At 43.8% G+C, this 24983-nt stretch overlaps 2 protein-coding genes across 7 annotated transcripts in view; one reads left to right on the top strand and one right to left on the bottom strand.

Annotated features, from left to right (window-relative positions):
• Window positions 1-6144, top strand: part of PCYT1A (phosphate cytidylyltransferase 1A, choline) — a 36942-nt gene extending 30798 nt beyond the window's left edge. For all 5 annotated transcript variants that reach the window (XM_004424524.3, XM_087439784.1, XM_087439783.1 and 2 more), the window contains 2 exons: window positions 914-1102; window positions 2012-6144. In XM_004424524.3, the coding sequence (XP_004424581.1) occupies window positions 914-1102; window positions 2012-2218 (396 nt within the window). In that variant the 3' untranslated portion in view covers window positions 2219-6144. The remainder of the gene's footprint in view (window positions 1-913; window positions 1103-2011) is intronic.
• Window positions 6145-6815: 671 nt separating this feature from the next.
• On the bottom strand, window positions 6816-23924 carry SLC51A (solute carrier family 51 member A). Of its 2 annotated transcripts, none has more exons than XM_087439785.1 (9): window positions 23887-23924; window positions 23165-23259; window positions 13015-13169; window positions 11783-11859; window positions 11164-11322; window positions 10483-10594; window positions 10058-10204; window positions 7535-7640; window positions 6816-6994 (listed from the first exon to the last, which is right to left on the bottom strand). In XM_087439785.1, the coding sequence occupies exons 1-9, from the start codon at window positions 23922-23924 to the stop codon at window positions 6858-6860; spliced, it is 1026 nt and encodes a 341-aa protein (XP_087295911.1). In that variant the 3' UTR covers window positions 6816-6857. The 2 variants fall into 2 exon arrangements, with proteins under 2 accessions (XP_087295911.1, XP_004424579.1); XM_004424522.3 differs by having other exon boundaries at window positions 11783-11856.
• Between the last annotated feature and the right edge of the window lie 1059 nt (window positions 23925-24983).

Raw genomic sequence — 24983 nt, 5'->3', positions numbered from 1 at the left:
GTATATAACTTATACTCCAATAAAGTTGATTTAAATAGAAGAAGAAAGATGCTAACTATATCTTCTACATAAGTAGTTTATCACGTTCCCTCACCTGCTCTCAGCTCTGTGAATTATAAGAATAGGTGAATTGGTTTCATCTAAATATGATTTATCTATGCAATAAACCCTAACAGTTGTTAACCACCTACTACAAAATCTTTATCTATTTTTAGATGTTTAAAAACTCTAAACATATTCCTTTCCCTTTATGATCTGGAAATTATGAGAATCCTTTTCATTTGGCTAAAGACTTCCCCCACCCCCACCGGGGGTGTATACCATTTTCCCTTATCTTTAGGGAAGCTGATAGGACCAAAGAGTATCATCTTCATCTTGCGAATAAACAGACCTCCAAATACGAAAAAATAAAACAAAGGACTGTTTTAAAATCATAGAATAAGCCAGTGATAGAAGGAAAAAAATTCAGTACAATAAATGAATTAAGTAAAAGATCCACTACTTCCACTTTCAACCTATTATAGTTGGCTTATTCTTGGCAATATTGTGCAGTGATCTCATTGCTCCCAGTACATCTCCGTCTAGAATGGGGTTTGGGTCATGTTGGCATGTTTATGTCCAAGTTTATGTTTTGTCTTTTAAAATCAGACTTCATTTGGCTACATGCCTGTCTGTTAACAGGCTTACCCTATATATTTAGTTCAGTCCCGGACTTATCACCCTTTCGCATAAGATGACCATCCAGAGCATATTTTATCTGTTATTATGCTAGAGAAGTGTGGGAGAGAGTAAAGCAAAGTGAAATTCTGAAGACTGAAAAGAGTGTCAATAGATTGCCAAGTTTTTTCTTTCCTCTTTGGTAGGGAAGGTCAGAGTGAGTATTGTTTCTCAAAACAGCTATTTCTTTACCTAGGAGAAGAAATACCACTTGCAGGAGCGGGTTGACAAAGTAAAGAAGAAAGTGAGAGACGTGGAGGAAAAGTCAAAAGAATTTGTTCAGAAGGTAGAGGAAAAAAGCATTGACCTCATTCAGAAATGGGAGGAGAAATCTCGAGAATTCATTGGAAGTTTCCTGGAAATGTTTGGTCCAGAAGGAGCACTGGTATGTTCTTTTTTGCTGGACAATTTAGAGAATTTCAGGAAAATTTAGGGAATTCTCATGCTATGGAAAGCATTATAGAAGCGTTAAGTAGAAAGGGACATTGACATTAAGAAGTTGTCTAATGTGTTCCCCTTATTGGTCAGAACTATATTTCAGCTAGCCCCAAAAAGTTCTTTAAAATCTTTACAGAAAGAGTTCTTTAAAACCTTTATACATTCTCCTGAATAATTTTGCCTGCTCTCTATCAACCTCCAAATCTGGTGACAAGGTAAGCAAATAGTCTTGCCCAGCTTGCTTCTACATTATAGTTATCAGAAGGAAAGGACAGAACAAAGAACAGTAAAAAGAAAGCTGCCTCCACTACAAACAGCTGCTGCAGGATAGCTGGGTAAGGTGAGAATTCTGTCCCTGAGGAGTAGCAAGGTCTTTTCCAGCCAAATAAAAGGTGTATGTGTAGTTATTCAACACGTGAGCCCTAGGTTAGATATCAGGAAGCATCTGACCCATGAGAGTGTTTGGGTATCAGAATAGATTATTCAGGGAGAATATGGAATTTTCTTTTCAGGGGACTTTAAAACTAGTATTGGTACCCTTTTGTCTGAGTTAGTTCCTTTGCTTTTTGCCTGGAGCCTGGACTACAGACCAAGTAGCCTTTTAAGAACTCCTTTAAGAAGTCCAGGCATATCCATGGGTGACTATGGATAGCAGGTGGGACCCTTTAGATAAGTAGTATAGCATAGACCACTTTAGGGAAGAAATTGCCCAGAATCATAGCTATGTCCCTCTTCTGGCTTGATCACTTTTGACATTACAGAGAGCACTCATGGTAATTTGAAGTCTTAGATCCTCTAGTGGTGATTTAGTAGGATCCATAGGTTTTTTCCTAACTCTTCCTTTTGGTCTCCTCAGAAACATATGCTGAAAGAGGGGAAAGGCCGGATGCTGCAGGCCATCAGTCCAAAGCAGAGTCCCAGCAGCAGCCCCACTCGTGAACGCTCCCCCTCCCCCTCTTTCCGATGGCCCTTCTCTGGCAAGACTTCCCCACCTTCCTCCCCAACAAACCTCTCCAGGCACAAGGCTGCAGCCTATGATATCAGTGAGGATGAAGAAGACTAATTTTTCATCCCTCCTTTCCTCTCCCCTCCCTCTGCCCCATCACCTTCAGAAGCTCTTTGTTGAATTCCAAATTGTGATCCCAACACTAAACGTAAGGACAGCTACAAACGAAAGACAATTGGGGCAAGAGGACCTAGGATGAGGAGACCAGACAGCGCGTCCTCCAAGAGACATCACCCACCCATACCAAGAAGGAGGCTGACTACACCTTAGAAGCCTGTTCTGCATCCATGTACCCTCCCCATGGACTTTGCTTTACTGTTTATGTTCATGTGATCTTGACAGGGAAATTGTCATTTTTATTAATTTTTAAAAAATTAATCTTTCAAATATAGTAAGGAGAACTAATTTTTTGCCCTTGAGGAGTGGGCAGAAGGAAGTGGTATAATACCCAGAGACCTTTTCTTCCTGATACACTGTGGTGTTTGCCTCTTCTTCTGAGGCAAACTGGCTTGCCAAATCCTTCAAGCAATGAGCCATGCTGATGGATGATTTGGGGGGGAAATATCATAATTTTGGTTACCTTCAAGAAAAGCTAAAAGCTGAGTTACAGTCACAAATCCTCTAAATGTACTGCTGATACATGTGTCAGTGTGGCTGTGGGAAGAAGGAGATCTGAGCCTAACTTTTCTTACTCCCTGAGGAGTTTCTTGTTGGACCCAATGGGGTCCATGAAGACACTGATGGGGATGGAACCAGACCACATGGCATCAGCTGCAGCTTTTCTGCTGTGTTCATCTTCTCAGAAAATGTCTTGCCCAGTTATTTGGGAGCTCTTGTCAATCTCTTTTCTGCAATCTACTTTTAAAGGAAGGAACACTTTCTGGGTTACTGTGATTGAGGAGGGGAGTGGGACAATACTCAATCATATACCAAGTCAGTTTAGATTAATTTTTCTGCTGGGAGTAAGTCTCTGGCCCTGCTACTGCTATTTCAGTGCTTATTACCTAGCTTTTTACAAAGAATACTTTGTAAATGTCTGCAGTTTGAACATGATCTGTTAATCCATGTTGCTGATAGCCATATTGAACATTTAGAGAGATGTGCACAGAACATAGACACAAAAGTGTAAGTAAACAACCCCCCTTTCTAAAGCCTTATCTTGACCTCTGCCCCTCTTAAGAATGTTCTTAACTGGAACCAGTGCTCCATGCAGTGTTTCTTTTCCTCAGAGTTGCAGCTGACAGAGACTTCCCTTCACTGCCCCTCCAGCAGGCCACAAAGCATGGGTTCACATTACAAGAGTATGGTAGGGTCTCTCCCTCTCCATGTGTGCCTGGTGGTTATGGTTCTACCTCCCCTATTAACGTTGCCCAGGGGGATTCACCTCTTCAATTTCACATCAGAGAATGCTGAAACCTAACACTTGCTGTTGAGCATGAGCTCATTTAAACCTCCAGCATCCTACAGCTACATGACCTCGCAGAACATCATCCACAGTAATCCTGTAGCTGGGTTCAGGGGAAAATTGCTTATGTCCAAGCCCCACCCCGTCACTCATAAATACCCCTTGTGGGGGTGAAGTTTTAGTGTTTTCAGCTAAGAAAACCACATTTCATCTTTTCTTGCCTCTCTGCTAGGGCTATGAGGATCTCATAGTCCCCTTCATAAAAACTTTCTGATAAAACCTACTCTTCTGCCTAAGGGTCAAAGGCTAGAATCACTGCCTGCCTGCACAGCAGGACTACCTATGTCCTTAAAACTCAGATCACCCAGAGAGTCAGAGTATGACAGAGTAGAGGGACAAACAGGGGGAAACCTCTTGTCCTGATGGCCTATGAAAACTACATTTCTAACTCTCTTCATGAAGTGCTATCTTTACTATCAAATCTAGTTTACACGAGCTTTGGCTTGGAATCCTTTTTTTGAAACAGTTGGAGTTAATGTTTTCTTATATTACCCAGCTTCATATGATCACATATTTTAACTTTTCTGCTTCAGTCTTCCCTCTTGGAATTCTGCCTGTTTTTGTCTTATTCTCCCTGGTATAGAAACGCGATGCAGTCACCACTGAAGCCCACTTACTTGTTCCCTCAAAGTACACGTGTTATCCAAGTGTATTTGGAAAGGGAGATGCCTAGAATGTGGTTTTCCTCCCTGCAGTCACTCCTCTCAAGTGTATGTCATGTCTAGGTCCCAAATGTTTGGGGCCTGCTCTGCTCTGTCAATGGGCTGCTTTCGGCATGCCCTGCCCTTGGAATATGACCTCCAGGCTGATAAGCTCTGTGAGACTGCTGGGGCCAGCCTGTGCATGTGTTCCTGAAAAACTCTCTTGCCCCTTTTGGTGAGCCTCTACTGCCTCAGTCTCCTAACACTAGTATATCTTCAAATAATTTTGACTTACAGCAAAACTTTTATGGTGTGGCATGTTAGATACTTTGGGATGAATGTGATCTTAGGTGCTGGATAAGGATGAGTGGATAGAGGAAGCTGTTAGGATGATGCATTATTTGATATTTGTGCCTAATTAAATGAGGTTAGAGGTTTGCATACCATGACCATGCCTGTGATCTGTAAATCTTCTAATATTAATGTTTGAGGCTGTGGAGCTATTTCTCTGAATCCATGCACAAAGCAGTCAGCCTGAATAGGCCAAATGTGGCAGAGATGGGAGAGCCTTAAAAGTTGGTTGGCCTTGGAGCCTCTGCCTGCAAGATAGAAGGAGAATGGAGACTGAAGCCCTGTAGCTGGTGCTGAAGAGGTGCCATTTCAGCAGTTACCTTGAGATGGGCTGAGCAGGAAGTTTGCTCTTTTCATACACTAGACACAGTAGAACTGAAGAATAGAGGTTGAAACTTTAGAGGAATAGAAATGGATCATTTGTACTGCTGCAGCTGCTTCTGATAGCTGGAGCCAAAGACCATTATTTTGCTGAGGCTTGGGTAAGAAGGTTGGGGATGTGAGGAGGTTGAAAATGCTGAAGAGAAGAGAAAATATGGAGGAGGTCAAGAGAACTTTTGACCTTTTGTGATCACTGATAACTTCTTAGGCAGCACCTGAGTTACATTTTTCTTATTTTACTTGAGACCACAGCCAGTCAGGCAGTCTCTGGATAGTCTCTCCACAATGGTTTTTCATAGTGTTTTTATTACTGTCTTTCTGGAATATCTTGATTTGTGGGTAGCTTTTTTTTTTTTTTTCTCCCCTGGAGCTCATTTCCTTTTTAATCTGGTTCCAGATCCCTTATCTAAAATCTTTCCAAATCAATTATATTTTTCTGCTTTTCTTTAATTTCCTAAAAGCCATAGCTTCTCATTTTCTGTCAGCACACAGTCTCACCAGAAGTTGAACCACTACAGGCAGGAAAAAAGGCCTCCATAACGATGTTTTTAATTAATGGTATTTTTTTTAAGCTTACCAATATAAGTATTTTTAAAGGCTATATTTTTCAAAGTCATACAATGATTGTTCTTGTCTTCTCTTATAGAATAGATTGTCATGGGATAAAGAGTGGTCCCTAGCTTCTAATTTTCCAAATAAGTAGAACGTGTTCTTGGGATTAAACTATTAAATGTTAATTTTCTTTAAAAGAAAGAAGATATTCTGTCTGCTAAAGTTTTATGTTAGTACTCAGACTGGGGTAGAAAACAAAAGTACTAAGTTGAACGTTAGGATGACTCAAGTTGTGTTCCTTTAGGTATAAAGTGGGCTTTCCCACCCTTCCTTTGGAGGCACTGACTGTTTTGAACACAGAGACTTGATTAGTTGGGTTGTTTTGTATTGAGGAACCCGCAAAAACGAGTCTGGGAAAGAAATGCTGGCCGTGGCGTGAATGTTAGCCCCATCACCAGTGCCGGCGTCTACAGGGACATTTTCTTCAGTCGGTGTTGAGTATATTGTTTTCCTGTCTGAGTGTTATTAATTTGTTCAGAGTTACATTGGCTTTTGTCATTTAGCCAAATAAAGGCAAAGTGGTTTTACCTGAAGTTCATTCCCTTTGTTTTTGACCTGGTATACATGTGTGATACATTTCATGTGTTTGGGGTTTTTACCTGTACTCTCAGTTCTTTTGCTTTTGCATCCTAATATTTGTCCTCAAAATCAAGCTCCATGACCATATTGTTGGGGGATTCCTTTTGCAGCTTGGCACAGAAGACTCAAAAAGCTGTTGTCCCACAAATGGAGGCTGATCTAGATCTTCCAGGTCTGATGTCATCAGTACCCCAACGACACATCTGTAAGAGAAAGAGCACCTTCCATCTGTTCTTCAGAAGCTTTATTTCTTTGAGACTTGGGGCTTGTACTGTTTTGCCTTGCTGAGTTCTACTCAGTTCTTATACCAGATGAACTACCATATACTCTTTCGCTTTTCATTTGCTTTGGGAAAGCTCAGAGTGACCTTTCAATATAGAGGCTTTAAGGGCTAATAGTGGCACCCACAGAGGCAATGTGCCCAGTTGTAGAGTTTTAAACCCATCCTGTTTTTTTATTATAAAACTTAAAATACCTTCCCCAGGCAAGATCCAAAACAATTTCATCCTATTGCATAATTCATCTTCATGTCTATAGTCAAAGGTAATCTGCCATTTTGTGCTGACAATGGAATCCTTCCCCATTTGGTCAAGGTTAAGGGACAGTGAAGAAATCTCTTGCTCGTCTAATGAGTACAGTGTCTCTTTCATTGTCCAAGCCATCCACCTCAGGCTTTGAGGTTCAAATCCAGGTCCGGAGAAGAGAAAGTTTCATATCCAACTTTGTCATCTTTCCTTCGGTAATAGATTCGTGTCAGCACAGTTAGCAGAAAAGTTTCCAGTATGAGGAGGTGGCAATTCATCACTGGAGCATAGGGTGAAATATAATGTAGGTTATGCTAAATTATAGAGGTAGTATCGCACCAGCAGCCCTTGCATATGAGTTGAACAACACTTTCTCCAATTTATCCTCAAACCGGGACCTACAGATATTAAGTTGTCATAAGTAATATAACAGGTTAATGGTAGAGGCAGAAATAGAACTTGGCTCTCTACCTTCTGCAATCTGAGGCTAGCATTAAACCTCATTTCTTTTGTGTGTTTTATCAGCATGACCTTCTGCTTCCCAACCATACCCATTCTTCTCCCAGGAGCTAAGGATTGTACCCATGACTTCCTGGGTTGGCCATCAGGGCTGGCCTCAAGCTATGGGATAGCAGCTCTCTTCTGTGTGATCAAAGAAGTCATAGTCTCCTTAAAGCCTCTGCTGGGATTTCTTGGAGCTCCCTTTCTGAGTATTTTGAGTGGAAACCAGGCTGGCTCAACCTCTGTTCTAAGGTCCTCTCTTCCCTGACCCTCCCCCCTTGCCCATCCTGGAATGGGATAGGATCCCCTGTGTGCTCACCTTGAGACCTGATTTTAGGGGAAAAGGGAGGCGAACAAGCAATCTGCCCGCTGTTGGCCAAGACTGAGAAGATGGCTGGCTGCAGGGCACTCAGGATGAGGAGTGCCTGTAAACAGAAAAGAGAAGCTAGGGCAGGGTGGGCCCAGCACCCATGGCGCTGAGGCCGGCTGGCCCACTGCTGTGCTTGTCCTTCCACTGTGCATTTGGCCGACCTTTAGATCTGTGCAGTTACAGAGGGTTGAGACTCACACTTGATTAAAATTTTGTGGAGTTTTAACCTTTAGACAAATTACAATCTTGTCTTCTACTCAATATTTTTTGAGAGCTCCTGAGAAGAAACAACAAGAACGGATTGGGGGTTCATGTTTATTTCCATATCTCAGCTATGGCTACTAATGAGCACTTAATGGATGAAAAGCGTGGATAATTAGAGAAGAGTCATTCCATCTAGCTCAAGTATCTGAGATCCCTGCTCATAGAATGGTGGACAATGAACCATTAAAGTGCCCTTTGAAAAAATCTTGGCCATGCCAGGGGCTAGGGAGAGGGGGGAAAAGAGGAATTAGTGTTTAATGGGTAGAGTTTTTGTGTGGAAGGTGAAAAAGTTCTGGAGATGGATGGTGGTGATGGACGAATGCACTTAATGCCACTGAACTGTACACTTAAAAATGGTTAAAGTGGTAAATTTTATGTGTATTATACCACAATTAAAAAAAAAAAAAGAAGAGGGGGCCAGCCCAGTGGCGTAGTGGTTAAGTTCAGGCACTCTGCTTTGGTAGCCCGGGGTTCGCAGGTTCAGATCTCGGGCACAGACCTATGAACTGCTCATCAAGCCACGCTGTGGCAGCGTCCCACGTACAAAATAGAGGAAGATGGTCACAGATGTTAGCTCAGGGTTACTCTTCCTCAAGCAAAAAAAGAGGAAGATTGGCAATGGATGTTAGCTCATGGCCAATCTTCCTCACCAAAAAAAAAAAATAAAAAGAAAAGAAAAAGAAAATCTCTGTCCAGAGGCCCCAGGAGCACCATTTGTCTTAGTATTTGCCTTCCCTGAGTATACTTTCCTGGAGCAACAGCCTCTTCTAGGCAGACTCTGCTTTTCCAGGCTTCCCCACAGTAACCACGGGGTAATCACAGGGCTTGTACCCTGTGGCCTGATCCTAAGTGCTTCTGGGGTCCAGATCCTTTCTGTCCTTCAGTCCCTGACTGCATTTCAGGCTCTTTCCTCTCTCTTCCCATAGCCCCTTCAATTCTACCTGCTATGTGCCTGGAAATGCACATTCCAGAGGCATCTGCTTAAATCAAATGAGAATTTATGTGAAATCACTCTTTTAACTATAAAGCAGCTGTTATACCTTGGGAACAGGAGATGGGCCCAGCAAGAAGACAGAAAGAATGAAGAGAGAAGGAAAACAAGATTGGGCTAGAAGTCATTGCATTTGGTGGAAAAGTTATCTTTGGGTTTAGAGAATGAAAAGTGTAAAAAGTGAACAAATGTGCCTTTGATAGAACTTTCAGAAGAGGTGTGAAGAGGAAGAGGCAGTGTGCTAAGAAAGAATGTGGGTTTGGGGAGTTTAGATTTAACTAATTTCTGGCCCCATCCCTACGTGCCTTTAAGCAAGTTCCATGACATCTCTGGGTCTCAGTTCCCTCATTTGTAAAACAGAAATAATAATGACTCCTAAGATTATTGTGAAAATTTAAATGTAATGTAGTGAAAGTTCCTAGCACATGGTGTAGGTAGTTCATAGTTGTAGCTGCGATAATGCTGGTACTGCTGGTGGTGATGAATTATAGGGTTTTAGGAAGTACTGGGTAGAAAAGAGAAGAGAAAAAAGCAAACGTAGAAGAATTTAAGGTTTGATAATATATGTGTTATGGGGTTGAATTGTGTGCCCCAAACAGAGATGTTGAAGTCCTAACCCCCAATACCTCAGAATGTGACCTTATTTCAAAACAGCATCATGTTTTGCTTAACTAATTAGATGTAACTAGTTAAGATGAGGTCATGCTGGAGTAGGGTCCTTATTCCAAGATGACTGATGTCCTTATAAGAAGAGGAAAAGAGACGTAAGACACAGATACATGACGGGAGAAGGCCACGTGATGATGAAGGCAGATATCGAAGTGATGCAGCTGCAAGCCAAGGAGCGCCAAGGAATGCTGGCCACCACCAGAAGCTAGGAAGAGGCGAGGAAGGCTTCTCCCCTACAGGTTTCAGAGGGAGCATGACCCAGCTGACGTCTTGATTTTGTCTTCTAGCCTCCAGAACTGTGAGACAACAAATTTTTGTTGTTTAAACCACCCAGGTTGTGGTATTTTGTTACGGCAGCCCCAGGAAAGTATTACAGCACAGAAAAGCAAAAACTGAGAAGTGGCAGGATCATTTTCCAAATGGCACAGGAAACTTAAGGCCTAAGAAGATTCCCACACCTGCTTTTAGCCTTTATTAGTCTCACCTCCTAACCCCAATTATTTGTAGCTCTATTATTAAGCATCTTTTCTCTCCCAGGGTATAGTTACCTGGAACAGAGCAAATTTGGCTCCCATGTTCTGCTCACCCAGGTGCAGCCTGGCTTGACGGAAAATGATGCTCAGGGACCAGAGAGCCAACAGGGTGGACATGCCAAGGACGGTGTTGATCCACAGAGCTGTGCTCTTCTCAGAAATCTATTGTCAGATCAGAAAGTAGTCAGTGAGGGAGGCAAGCCCTGTTCTTCTCCTTTTATTTCTCCTGTCCCATGGTAGGAAAGGTAATGAAAAAGGCCCCAAGGCCTTGGCGTATTCCGGTCTCCTCTCTCCCCACCAGAGTCCCCGAGTCTATACTTTTCCACAACTACGCTGACCCTGGGGCCTTGTATCAGAGGATGTTGGCTCCAGCTATTCCTTCTAGAGCTCAGAGGTACTAAATGAGTCTTGGACTTTGCTGCCCCTTACTCCTGGCTTACATCTGCTGGGTCATAGATGCCATCAGGGATAAGAAACAGGCCCGCCAGGCCCATTGTTATCCTGAAGAAGGCATACTGGAATGGGCCCAACATCAGCAGCTGAAGCTTCTTCCTGAAGGGAGAAGAGGGTTAGGAACATGAACCCACAAACTACCCACCCCAAGAAGATCACTCTCCGCTCCCTCACTGGGCTCCAGGGCTGAGGCTTGGCTGCCATCATAGATACCAAAATGGTTAAATGAATGGGAACATAGGAAGAAGCAAGAATATTGAGAGCATTAGGAACCCTTCATCTTGCCTCCCACTCACCTCCAGATCAGAGTGCTGCCTTCTGAGTAAGAACTATCAGAGTGTTGACCCAACTTCATTAATCAAAAGGGGCAAAAGGGGCAAGTAAATAGCCCAAAGTCCAGTTTGCTCTGTGTGACTAAAGTTTGTAGGGGGCAGAGAGCTTAAGTGATGGGAACTTTGGGGTTCTTCCTCTGCTCCCCTTACCCCTGGGTGGGTGCCCAGTATATGGGTCCCGGTGTGAGATGCCCACCCTTTCATCATTGGTTTTGTTCTATACAAGCCTAATCCCAACAGGCTTGAAGCAGGGCTGAAAGAGCCAGCAGAGGCTGTTGGGAAAGCGCAGGAAGAGGCTAACCTGTTCCTCAAGCATGCCTCTCCCTCCCGCCTTACCTGGTGAGCATGAGTTTGGGGCAGCAGGGGCAGCAGCAGCAGCAGGGGCCTGTGTGGATCATCATCGGGGTGTCCTTCAGTGTCCTCAGTACTGCCTCCTTCCCCCCAAAGCCTTCCACCATGGCCATCATCAGCAGGTAAAAGCACACCGAGTAAAATCTGGAGCAGGAGCAGGGGGAGAGGTGGGACTGGAGTGCACAGATGGGAGGCGGCAGCCAGCTGAGGGAACACCTTTTGCTACCAAAGAAAGATAGACTGCAAAGGGAGCAGGGAGAGGTGGGGCTCACTGAGGGGATCGTGGTAGGGACTAGGCATTCTGAATGTGTGACCCAAGAGGAGTGAGAGAGAGGACAGAGTCCAGGCGCCTGGAAAGAGGGGAATTTCAGACTGTGGGAACGAAATGGTGGCTGAGGAAGAGCAGAACCAGAAGTTCAAGAGACCCGGAGTAGCACAAGTTGGAAAGGGCTAGATTCGTGATCAATTGATTGGTTTGCAGGGATTTATGGAAGGGGTAGGGGGATAAAAGGAGACACAGACTCTAGTCCTGGGTGAATGGGGAGCAGAAGGGGATGCCAGAAGGATACTGGGCCCAGAGCTGCGGGTGGGCCAGGACACTCACGAGATTATGGCCATTTCCACGAGCGTGAGGGAACGAGGGACCCAGAGACCAAAGCAGCAGAACACAGACACTACCTGCTTGGAGAGGAGCAAGAAGCCAGTTAGAGCAAGGAAGGAGACTTTGTGCTCGCCCTCTCGACCTTTTGTGGCAAGGGCCCAAGGAAGCAAAACCTAAACATTGGAGGCACCATTACTTAGAAGGGGCCGGCTGGAAAAATAACTAATTAAATCAACTAATTAAAAAAATTTTTTTTTAATTTAGCTGTCAGTTCCTTCTATGTCTAGGGTTTGAGACAGTAAGTCACCTTGAGACAGGGGCTCTTTTAAAGACTGTCTTATCCTATATCCCTGGGGTAGGAGTAGGTAAGTTCACCCTTAGGAGTAAATGGATCAAGATCCAGCACTTCCTTTTGAACATCTCATGCTATTAGAGCATCTCTGATTACTTGAGATGGCCCAGGCAGATGTCATCTGGCAGGAAAGGACCTCAAGGACTCCACTCTCCACCCCAAAGAGATACACAGAGCTCACGACAAGGAAACAGAAGTCCAATCTTATGGCCTAGGAGCAAGCTAAAGGCCTATATAATGGCTGTGGGAATGAGTTAAAAAGGCCTACAACGTAAGAGTAGAGCTGAGTATGACCATGTGGAAAAAAATTCTTTCCCTCTTTTTTTTTTTTAAATTTTATTTATTTATTTATTTTTCCCCCAAAGCCCCAGTAGATAGTTGTATGTCATAGCTGCACATCCTTTCCAGCTGCTGTGTGTGGGACGCGGCCTCAGCATGGCCGGAGAAGCGGTGCGTTGGCGCACTCCTGGGATCTGAACCCGGGCCGCCAGCAGCGGAGCACGTGCACCCAACCGCTAAGCCACGGGGCCGGCCCTCTTTCCCTCTTATACTCTGAGGACCCACCACTTGCCTGTACAGGAAGGAAGCTTGCTTTTAACAGCAATACTGTGGCAGGGGAGTAGTGAGTGGGGCTGCTGGAAGGTTGAGCAGTTTCTCCAGCTGGCTCTGTGGCTCTAGGAATTCAAACACTCCATCCCACTCCCTGTTGGCCTTCCAAGCATGGAGTCTTGACCGCAAATGGAGGTCAGATTACAACCCCCACCCTAAGGTGGTAGAGGCAGGCAACCCTTTGCTGACTTGAATTGTTGAGTTTAGAGGAATTCTCAAAATGGTCCCTGCCTCCTCTTCAGTCCCTCCCAAAGGGCAGCTACAGGGCCCTCACCGTGGGTGCAGAGCTGCTCCACAGCAGAGTCCTCCTCTTGATGGGGCAACGCGTGTTCTTGTACAAGTAGACAGCGTCCTCCAGGAAGATGGCGATCGAGCCCAGAGAAAGCAAGGTCATGATGACTGTGAGGGCAATTTCCAAAGGGCCCAATGCTAGAGCGGAAAGAGAGGGCAGACTCCAGTGAGCTGAAGACCAGGACTGAGAGGCAGATGTGGGCTTCCTCATCTGGGTCTAAATTGCTTTACCATATCCAGAATTATCTGGTCTAGGCTCTCATCCATGCAGAAGAATGGCTTTTTCTTAGATCTAGAGTATCCAACACGTGAGTAAGAAACAGTCATTCTTCTGCATGGATGGGAAACTAGACCAGATAATTCTAGGTATGGTAAGGCTTACCTGAACCAGGGTATAGACACCAAACAAGTTTTTACATAATTAGCAAAAATTTCGAATCAGGAGGTCGGCAGGACCTATTCACTTTTCTACCTCCAGTGCCAGGTGTCATACAAACAGACATGGACCAATTAACATTGTAACTGGAGCAGAATGTAATTAATGGAATACTTAAGAGCTGTTTAAATTTGATTTCAAAAATTATGTCGTGAAACTGGGACATTACGAAGGAATTTTAACAAAAGAGAAATGGATACAAGTAAAGACTCCCAGGACATTCGACCCATGTTGGCCTCACACCTAGTCTTACATTAAATGTGGTCCAGTAGCTCTTTTTAGTGTTTATTGCAATCATTTGAGGAGTTGTTAAAAAGTAGCTGTCCAGGCCCTGCCCTCAGAGATGCTGTTTTAATAGATCTGGGACCGGCCCCATAATCTGCATTTTTAACAAGCTCACCTGATAATGGGTCAAACACTGGTGAAGCTCCTCTGGCCTTACCATTGCTAACAGGAAAAAATGAATATAGTCACAATATGTATTTCTGAACATGTGATTCACCAATGCAGCAATTAGTTTTAAACAAAGGGTTCTGTGTCCTCCGTGACTAAGCCCAGACCCTCACTTATCTAAGTCTTTTCCCTAGTTGGCAGACTCTCTCCTTTCTACCTCCTAACTGGCTAGATGAGAGGAAGAAGGGGGAGAAGACTGCCAGAGCCCAGTCCATTGTCTTATTGTATTGGGAGTAAGGTATGAGGAAGGTATTGGCTAGTCTGCCCCATAGTTTGGTGACTGAGGGCAGCTCAGTCAGAGATGTTACCACTGAAACAAAAACAGGAAGGAAAGAGACCATATCACACTAAAGACTTGAGTTGTTGTCATTTGGGTCAGTCATGCCTTGTGGCACCACAAGGAACATCCAGGACAAAGGTGAATCTGTCAAAAAATATCACATTGATCCTGGTGCCCTTATTTTGGGACACACGTTTTTCTCTCTGCTTTATCCAAGCCTTTTACCTCTGACCACACTTAGGTCTAATGACCAGTCCAGAGGACCTGCCCTTGGTGGAAGGTGGCCCTTGGAATCCAGCTCCCAAGCTGGACTTCTGAAGTCAGTGGTAAACTTGTGCTTTCCATCACAGGCCACAAAAGACAGGATAGTGCTATTTTTTTTCCTTCTACCCATCCCTTCCTCCACCCACCTCTACTTAGTTAGGATACAGCCCTCCGGGGGACTAAATTACCGGTGTGACATTGCTGTTACTGTTTAGCTCTGTTGCCTCTTTCTCAATTACCTCTCTAGATATTGCTCCAGTAGCCCCTGCAAGTTGTGAACATTAAAAAACGGGTTGTGGTCCTTTATTAAAAAAAGACTTTACCTTTTCCTCCTTGAAACTTTTAAAATACAAACATCACAGAGGATGTTTGTACACAGTTTTACCCTTATACAACAAAAATGTGTATTTAAAGCAATCATAGAGATACACAGAAAGCCTGCCATGTATCAAAATAATTCCAGATAGATTAAAGAGACAAGTATTTAAAAATCAAACAAAAAATTGAGACAGAAAAAGAGAGAGAATTGTATTTTCATCAAAGCTTTGGAGAGGGAAGACATTCCTAAGCTTAGGAGCAACCCAAGAAATCACAAAGAGAGTGATGGTCAGATTTGATATAAAGAGTTTAAACTTCTGAATGTTAAGAAAAAGAAAGCAGCAAACAAACTGGAAGAAAGCTTTTTTTTTTTTTTTTTTGGTGAGGAAGATTAGCCCTGAGCTAACATCTGTTGCCAATCATCTTCTTTTTGCTGAGGAAGATTGACACTGGGCTAAGATCTGTGCCCATCTTCCTCTAATTTACATGTGGGACGCCTGCCACAGCATGGCTTGATAAGCGGTGCTTAGGTCCACGCCTGGGATCCGAACATGTGAACCCCAGGCTGCCGGAGCAGAGAACGTGAAGTTAACCGCTACGCCACCGGGCCAGCCCCTAGCAAAGCATTTTTAATAAATGTGTACTCAAGTTTAAGATCTTTATTACATAAAGAAAACTGATAACAAAAACAGGAGGCTCTTGCAAATAAATGGGAAAATAATATTACACAGTTTGGGACATGTGGGAAAATGGTCAACCTGCCTAGTAATCAGAGAAGAGCAAAATAACAGTGATATATTATTTTTGTTTTATTAAAAGATAATGTTTATAATATTATTAACTAACAGACCTAAATTAAAAACAACTTAAATGTCCAACAGTATTGGAATTATTAAGTAAACTACCCAATAGAATATTATGCAGGCATGAAAAATTTGTGCACGCCATAAAAAGTCTTTGCAAAGAATATGTAATAATATTTTTCTAAACTTATTAGCACTCAATAAAAAAACTTATTAACAGACCCACACATATATGGTCATCTGATTTATGACAAAGTCTCCACTACAATTCCAGAGGAAAAGAATATTTTTTTCAAGAAAGGATGCATGGGTTAATTGGATATCATTTGAGGGATAAAAAAGAACATTGACACCTCCCTCACGTCACACAAAACACCTAGATGTGAAAGTTAAAACGATAAAGTTTTTAGAGGAAAACAGAGAAGTGTATCTTCATGACTTTGAGATAGGCAAAGATCTTTTAAAATAGGACACAAAAGCAATAATCATGAAGAAAAAAATTGATAAATTGGACTTCCTGAAAATTAAGAATTTCCATTCATCAAAAGAAACCATTAAGAGAATGAAAAGACAAGCTCAGAGAACTCATTAGGGAAATACAAATGTGAGATATCATTCCATACCCACCAAAAGGGCTAAAATTAAAAGGACTGACGATTCCAAGTGCTAGTGAGGATGAGGAACAATTGGAACTCTCATACATTGCTGTTGGTAGTGGTACAACCACTTTGGAAAACAGGTTGGTAGTATCTATTAAAGCTAAACATACACCTACACTATGACACAGAAATTTCACTCCTGGATAGACATTCAATAGAAATGAGTGTTTATAAACACCAAAAGATTGTGTTCAGAGCAGCATTATTCATAATGGCCCAAACTGGAAACAGCCCATATGTTCTTCAGCAAGGATACAGATAAACAAATTGTGATATATTCCCACAATGGAATATCACACAGCCGATACATGCAACAAAATGGATCAATCTTAAAAACATAATGATGAGTGAAGGAAGCCAGACACAAGAGTACGGTTTGATTTTGTTTATGTAAGATGAAGAATAGGGAAAACTGATCTATAAAGGTGATAGAGGTTAGAGTAGTGGTCTTTGGAGGAATGTTAACTGGAGGGAATACGAGAGACCCTACTGGATGCTGGAAATGTTCTATATCTTGATCTGGGTGGTGGTTTCACAGATGTACACATAGGTACAAATTCATGAAACTGTATACTTAAGATCATTACCCTTTACTGTATATAATTTATACCTACAAAAAAAATCCTTATGGAAACAAAGCAGGATGCAAAATTAGCACAGTAAAATTATAGCTATGTTTAAAGGATTTGATTGGGGAGAGAAAGGTAGAAAAGAGTTGGGCACTAATATCTCTATCTTACAAAATGGAAAGTCAACAAATACTGTCCATAATTGGCAGGATAAGAAATAAACTATAGATATACTATATTGCTATAAAAAATAACTAAAAATATTGACATAATTATATGGAGAGAATGGAAGAAGATTGGCCCAAGTGAGAGAAATCCTCATGTATCACAGAGGCACCACAGATAAAGTCCAAAATTGATACCCCAGAAAATAATGGTGTGCACGTATTGGTGATTTGAAGGTAACCATCAGAAGAACCAACAGCTAAAAGGGGAGGAAGATTAGAAATGGGAATGGAGAGAGCAAGTGATTGTTGATTTTCATTAGTAGCCCTTTTGTACTATTTGAATTTTTAACCAAGGTGTGGTATTACTTTGATAGCATAAAAACATTAAAAATTCATTTCATAGAAAAATGCCTAGAAATACTTAAAAAAAAAAATTAGCAATGCTGTTTTGGGTGGTGGGACTGTGGGTGGTTTTGGTCTTCTTGTTTTCTATCTTTTCCTCTAACTTTTTTCTATCTTTTCCAATTATTCTATAATGAACATGTATTTTATAACAAAAAATATGGTTTTTTAAGAGGACACATTTTGCCAAATATATAATAATATGAAAAAATTCATATGATGTCATGCATATAAAAACAGGACACAAAATTGTAGGTAGTGTATTTCTACTAATGTTAAATAAAAGCACAGAAAAAGAAAATCACACTGTGATATTTGCAGTACCTATCTCTGAGTTGTGGGATTACATATGATTTTTCCTCTTTTTATTTTTCTGTATTTTCATATTTACTTTACTGAATCTGAATTATTTTTACAATAAAAATGTTTAGTTTTAAAAAAATACAGAAGAAAGATAAAGTCCAGATAGGCAGAAACCAAAATTAATTCAGTAGATATGTTAAAACCAATGTCCATTGTCAGGAGGGGGAGTCACTGCTGGAAGCCTCTCCTTGCCCCGCCCCCCCCCATGCCCTACTCAACTCTCATCCTCATCAGCTCAGTGAGAGCTGAGAGCAGAAACCACCCTTTCCCGAGCCATCAAGGCTTTCCCAGTCCTCGCTATCTTTGACTGCTCCCTCCTCCGTGAAAATCTCCCTCCCCTTGACTCCCAGAACCGCAGTCCTCCTGGTTCCCCCCTGGCCTCTGACCCCAGGTCTCCTCGACTGATTCCTCACCCTCTCGCACACCCTGTGTTCTCCAAACTCAGTCAGGGCAGCTCAGCTCTTCTCTGTTGATTGAGGTTTCCGATATCCCTACCACTCCTTCAGACTCCCAGCAACCATGTGAGCTGTTTCCACCTCCAGGACTTTCCAGGTGGCTTCTGCCTGCTCAGCTTTTCTCCCTGAGCTGCGTGTGGCTGGCTCCTTCTCATCTCTGAGCTCTCTGCTTCAATGCCCCTGCTCAGCTAGCCTCCCCCCGGCCCTGTGTGACGTTGCCCCCACCATCCGTCCTCCCACCATTGTGTAAGCTCCACGAAGGCAGGCACTCTTTGGGGCTTGTTCTCCATTCCACCATCCAACTGCCTGGAGCAGTAACTGTCTGTGACTATTTCTTGAATGAAAGAAATGACCCCGTGACAATTGCTATTGTCATTTCCATTGCATAGGCTTTTCCAGGCAACTAGGCTGAGAGAGTTAAGCACCTTGCCCAGGGTCGCACAGCCTGGAAATGAAGGAGATGGATTGAAACCCAGGGGTCCTGAGGCTAAGCCCGTATTCTTCACCCTTATACACACTCACTCTTGGTGTGTGTTCACATGGATACGGGAGAGAGCGTGGAGTGATATAGACAATCAAATGCAGCCCTAAAGTGTTGTTTCGGTTGATGAAGGTGGGGATGGGCATGTCCTGATTGTTCAGTACAGAAGTGCTTGTGCAGTGTCTTGTGAGTGCTGGCTTGGGCACTCGACTCTTTCTAGTACCCGCAGTAACTACAGGCTCCTGTGTGCACCTCCACAGCGCAGAAGCTGAGAGAGAGCAGGGCCTGAGCACCCATAGCCTGCCACCCCTCGCTCCATCACACTCATTTGTCTTCTTAGAAGATTGTCCCACACCGTATTTGTCTGCTTCTTAATCGATATTACGGGACAAAAGTGTTCTATCGCCTACAGATCTGCCTTAGACAAAAGAAATGCCTTAAACAAAGTTAAACGTGTTTCTTTCCTGCAGAGCATACTGGACCTTTTAATCTGATTTACATTATTAATTTCCAAAAGGATGTCATAGACCACAGCTTGTACAAAACTTGTGTTTCTGCCGACTCTGTTTTCACGATGCGCTCCTCGGGATTCGTATTCCAGGAACACACTTTGGGAAATGCTTGTCTAGCCGACCGTTTTGAAAACAACTATACCTTTAGCAACTAGCACATTTCCCACTGTCTCTGAAATAGTGAAGATTACCTTTTTGAATAAGGAAAACGATATCAGAACATTAAAATTCTGAAAACAGAGGATGAGTTATAATCCTAGCTATTCCCAACCCAAAATTATTTTCCTTTTTGCGTATTTGTTTCCAGGGAGGTTAAGATCGTAAGCTCTGGAGTCAGAGATAGCTGAGTTCAAAGCGAAATTCTCCTTCCTGCTCTAGGACCTTGGACAGCTTATTTATCCTCTCATTAAACCTCTTAGCACAGCACCTGGCGTGTAGTATTTGCTCAATAAAAAGTAGTTTTAAAAAATATGCTGGTTAAAGTGCACAGGCAGGATATTGCTGCAATCATACTGTAAAGTTTTGTATTCTGTTTTTTCATCTAACATTTCATCACAGCTTTTCAAAAACTATTTTTATAATTATTTTTTAAATTATAAGATATTTCAAAAATAAAGAGAATAATAGAGCAAACATAAATATCCCCATAATCCATTTTAAAGTGTTACCAAATTGCCAATTTTGCTTCAAAAGTTATTTTTAGAAAAATAAAACATTACAGACGTATCTGAAGCCCCCTGTATGTACCTCCCGGATCCTCTTCCCTTCCTGACCTCACTCCCCAGGGGTAACTACTGTTCTGAAGTTGGTGTATATCTTTCCCAATCATGTTTTAAGTTTTACAATGTGTACATATTCAACATATGATATTGCTTTGCATCTTTGAAAAGTCTATATAAATGGCACCATCCTGCAAAATGCTTTTTCAACATTGTTTTCATGATTTTGTTTTTTTCATCACTACAAACAGATGCTGCAGTAAGCATTCATGGATGTGTCTCCTTGGCGTGTATAGGGGAGTTCTTCTGTTTGTACTCGCAGGACTAGAATTGCTGGGTGTAGGAGATGAGAATCTTCAGTGTTACAGATATCTAATTACCCTCCAAAGTGGTTACACCAATTTTTACTCCCACCAGCAGTCTATGAGAGCTCACAGTTCACCTCCAATTCACCATCACTGGGGAATCTCAGGCTTTTTATTTTCGCCTATAAGATAGGAGTGAAATGATATTTCATTGTTTAATTCACAGTTCCCTAATGCTTAACAAAATAGATAATCTTTTTGTATATTTATTGGCCGTTTTGGTACTTCTTCTCTGAATTGTCTGTTCATATATTTAATCCAGTTTTTATTGGGTAATTTGTCTTATGTTGCCTACTCTTCCTTCATTGTTTAGAGGCTTGAAAAGATCTTCTCTTGGTCTATGGTTTGGCTTTTAATGTTGTTTTCAGTGTTTTTAGTTGTGCAGAAGTTTGTTTACTTTATACAGTCAATCTTCTCCATGATCATTTGTTCTTTCTTGTGTTTTAAGAAATTATTATCTACTCCTAGTCATAAAAATATCTTTCTATATTTTCTCTTACAAAAATGTTTGCATTTTACATTTAGGTACTTAATCCAGATTAAAGCTACTTTGGAGCTATTTTCATGTTTATTTATTTGCCATAGGGACAGGCATTTGTCCAGCCTCTCCTTTTGGAGAATCCATCCTGCCCCCTGATAATGTGTAGCATCGTTTCATAAAGCCAGCCCCTGAGTGGGCAGCAGTCTGTTCCGGGCCCTCTATTCTGTTCTATTTGTCTACTTGTCAGGCCCCTTACAGTTAGTACCTCATTGATTTAATATAGTCTTAGTATAAGCTTTAACCTCTGGTAGAGCAGGTACTCTCCTTATGCTTTTTCAAAATTCTCTTGGCTTTTCCTGGCCCTTCACTCTTCCATATAAATGTTTGGCTCAGTCCATTAAAAAAAAATCCTGTAGGGATTATAATTGCAATCATATCACAGGCATTTCAAAACCGGATTATTGAAAGGTTCAATAGCTCTTCCAGAATAGCTCTTTGTTAAATGGCATTTAATTTAAGGAACAACAGAATTTACAAATGAAGGAGGAAGGGGTTTCGCCACATCCTCCAATGGGCGCCTCTTCCTGACGCCCTGTTTCCGGCACTGTCATCACTTTGCCCAGATCCCGAGTCATCATTAGAGTCTCTTTTACTTTCCTTCCTTGTATAGATATTTAGCAGATTGCCGGCTCTTTCTTTGATTTGCCTGTTCCCTAGCCTTCCCTTCCTTTCCCTGACTTTGCCCTGGTTCAGCCTCTTGTCTGTCTTGCTGGGCTGGGGCAATAACCTCCCGTTTATGACCCTGCTTCTCAAGACTTTTCTTCCCTGAAGGCACCCTGATTACTGATCAGTGGTCATAAAGCACCATCCAGGCCCTCCCAATCTCAGAGCCCTCTGTCTGCTGGATCAAGTACAGCTCCTCTGCCTGACGCTCAGCAGGCCCCAGCTTTCCTGCCAAGCCCTCTCAACTGTCACCTGCTTTCCATCGGTGACCTTGACTCCTGCCGGATCCATCTCCTCAGTGTCTGGGGAACCTGCCTGCTCATTCAGTCTCTATGCCCACCCCAGCCGTGCCCACTGCCTGCTCTCCACTCTCCACTTGCTACCCAACTCCAACAGTTCCACCTGGAACAAGGCAGCTGACCCGACGACCAGAGCCAGAATGGTCTCCCTACTGTGAACATCCTTGGTGCTTCTATTTGCAGACTTTGTGGCAAAGCAATGTGGTAAGGCAGGGTTTCTCAATCTGAGCACTGTTGACACCTGGCCCAGATAATTCTTTGTTGTGGGGGCTTTCCTTTGTTTCCAGGCTGCATCCCTGGCCTCTGCCCACTACATACCAGGAGCACCCTCTAGTTGTGGCACCTGAACCTGTCTCCAGACCTTGTCAGAAGTCCCCTGGGGGACAACATGGCCTCTGGTTGACAACCACTGATGCAAGGGAAGACTTGTACCCCCAGCTGCACCGTCTGAACAAGGGGTTCCTGGAGCTGGAGGTGGCAGCTGCCTCCTGGCACGAACCACAGAGCAGCTACAAGGTGTCTCTGGACACTCTCTGGCAGTTGGCATCTGCTCTGGTTCAGAGCATCTGAAACAGGGCTGAATACTGCCCAAGGCCATGTCCACGTCTGCCTCCTGATGCACGCTGAGCACATCCTGTTATTCACCTCCTTGAGGTGACGAGATCAGAAGGAGGCTGGGAAAGCATCTAGGATACCATAGAGACACCTTTCATCTACATCTAAGAGGAAGTTAATCATGCAGTGGGAAAACAAAATAAAACGTGGATATGAACCACATTTGCTATAAAGGTGCTAGATTCTTTTGACTGTCGATGACTTAGGTGTCCAGGGAATGAACTGAGTCCCATCCTCTGCCTCTTACTTTCAAACGCAGTTCATTGATAGGATCTAGTGGGCCAGCAGGGTCAGAATACTTTCACAGGTTCATCTACATTTTAAGAATTTTATTCCTAGAGGCTACCCCTCTGGAATGACACAGGCCCTTTCCCAAGGAGGCTGTTGTGCAGGCGTCAAGGGGATTCTGTGGGGCTTGGATCATTCGGGTACCGTCCTGAGTCCCTGGATGGCCCTGGGGTCTGAAAACTGCTCCAGGCCAGTGTCCCCAGTTTGAGAGCTTTGAGGCTGGGATCTGTGGGAGGCCCCACATGCAAGTTTGTCTTGTGGGCTAGGTTGTCATGTCCCTTTTTTGACCTACTGGCTCCGTGAGGAGTTGCTCTTCTCCAAGGCCTCAACCACGATGGACACTGCTCCAGACATCCTCCCAGGCTCTCCAGGCTGGCCAGCTCAGGACCACCTCTCCTCAGCTCCTCTTAGCTGTCCTGACTTCCCGCTGGGATGCTCATTTCCTCCTTTCACTTCCCTCTGGGGAGGGTCCCTGACTCACCTCTCAGAAGCTGGGCTGCGGTGGGAGGGAGAGAGAAGCAGGCAGTGGGGATGCTGTAGTTGGTTTTCAGTATGTCCAGAAGATCTGCTGTGTACCTGGAGAGACATCAGCCTGCCTTCAGAGTATGGGGACTTGGGGAAGGGGGAGGGTACCAGAAGGGACACCAGTTACTTGACACCCCCTCAAACACTCCTGGGTTCAGGGAGCTTGTCTATTTCCCCTAATGGTCTTGAGGGAATGGAGAATTGGCCCAGGCTAGGGTGTCAGGCAGGCTGCCACGCAGGCCACAGGCAGGTCTGGCTGTGGTGTCCAAAAAGCCCACAGTGCATTCTCTCCACTTCCATTGAGGCAGCAGCCCAGAGGCTGGCTAGGGAGAAAGAGCAGTGTCCCAGAGAAAGAGCTTAGCACCCTTAGGACCCTTAGCACCAGGGATGAGTCCCCAGCTGTTCAGGGTCCTGTGCAAGCCCCCCAGAGTGCCCACCTCTGGGATCTATCTTTCTCCAGTTGGCGTGCAAAGCCAAGGCTCCGAGGAGTCATGCACTGGCCCAACCCCACAGTGTTCCTGAGGACCTCATGGACAGCCAGACCATTATCAGTCCTGTCTCACTCTGTGTGCTGGGAGCCAAAGGGCCCTGGGAGGGAGTGAGGGACAGGCCAGAGCCATAGGGGCCACCACTCCTTATCAACTGGCTACTGGCTCAGGGCCTGCTGCTCTCACTCACCTGGGGTCAAGCTTTATCTGAGTCCTGCCTGACTCCATGGTCTTCTCTCTCTCTGTGGCTCTCCAGGCAGGCACTGAAGGGCAAGGAGTGGTGGGCAGGAGGGGGCCCTGAGGGAGGTGGCTCTCGCTGGCCCTGTTGCCTGCTGGCCTTTCCCAGAGGACCCAGGCTGCAGGTGGGTGGAGTGGCTGGTCTTCGCCTCTGGCTCCTTCCCTCTTCAGGCCTCCTGTGCCTGCAAGTTCCTAGAACCTATCTCAGAGTTCACCCAGGAGGAATTTGATCCTGTCTGCTGGCTGAGTTCCCTGGCTCCTGACTCCTCCCTGTCCCGGGGTATGGTCCCCCCCGGCCTCCCTCCCACAAATGCCTTTGGCCACCCTTTGCCCCTGGCCCGCCCCCATCTTACTTCCCCCACTAAGGAGCCTTCTAGGGCAGTGGTAGGGACAAAGTTCTCAATCCTCCCTGCAAGACCTCCTGGTCAGCAACCCTGCCTCCCTCAGAACCTGTCTGGAGCTCAGGCTCTGGTCCCCTGGTGATGGGAGAGTCAGGGCTGAGGCTTAGACTGTGTTGGTGCTGTTGGCTTGGCATAGAAGAGAGAACTAGCTGGAAAAGCCAGATGAAGCCCTTGTGGGTTTCCCAAAGCCCAGCCCTCCACATGTTGGTGATGGGCTTATCCAGCCAAACAGCAGCCAAGGATGCAGCAAATGGGGGTGAGGCTGTATTTAAGAGGCAGAGTTGCTGAGTGAGATTTCTGAGCATTTTGACAGATTTTGAAAAACTGTGCCAAATTATTTGCTTATGAACTATTTTATTGATTATTGATTTCTCCTCTGTCTACAAATAGATTTAAACTTATTTGAGGCCAAATACAGTTACCCTAGGTTCCTGGCACAGGGCCTGACATTTACTCAGTTCTCCTTAGAATTGGTCGCCTGACTTACAAAATAATAAAATCATGGCAACAGCTAAGGTCTATTAAGCATTTATGGAGCACCAGGTGCTGTATGAAATGCAATATGTTCCTTATCTCATTTAAACCTTCAGTCACTCTTATAAGGTAAATACTATCTTTATTCCCATTTGACAGATAAGGAAACTGAGTT

This window comes from Ceratotherium simum, chromosome 15, assembly GCF_057802395.1.
Source record: "Ceratotherium simum simum isolate JZ-2026a chromosome 15, ASM5780239v1, whole genome shotgun sequence".
NCBI lineage: Eukaryota > Metazoa > Chordata > Mammalia > Perissodactyla > Rhinocerotidae > Ceratotherium > Ceratotherium simum.
This window is presented reverse-complemented; position numbering and strand designations above follow the sequence as displayed.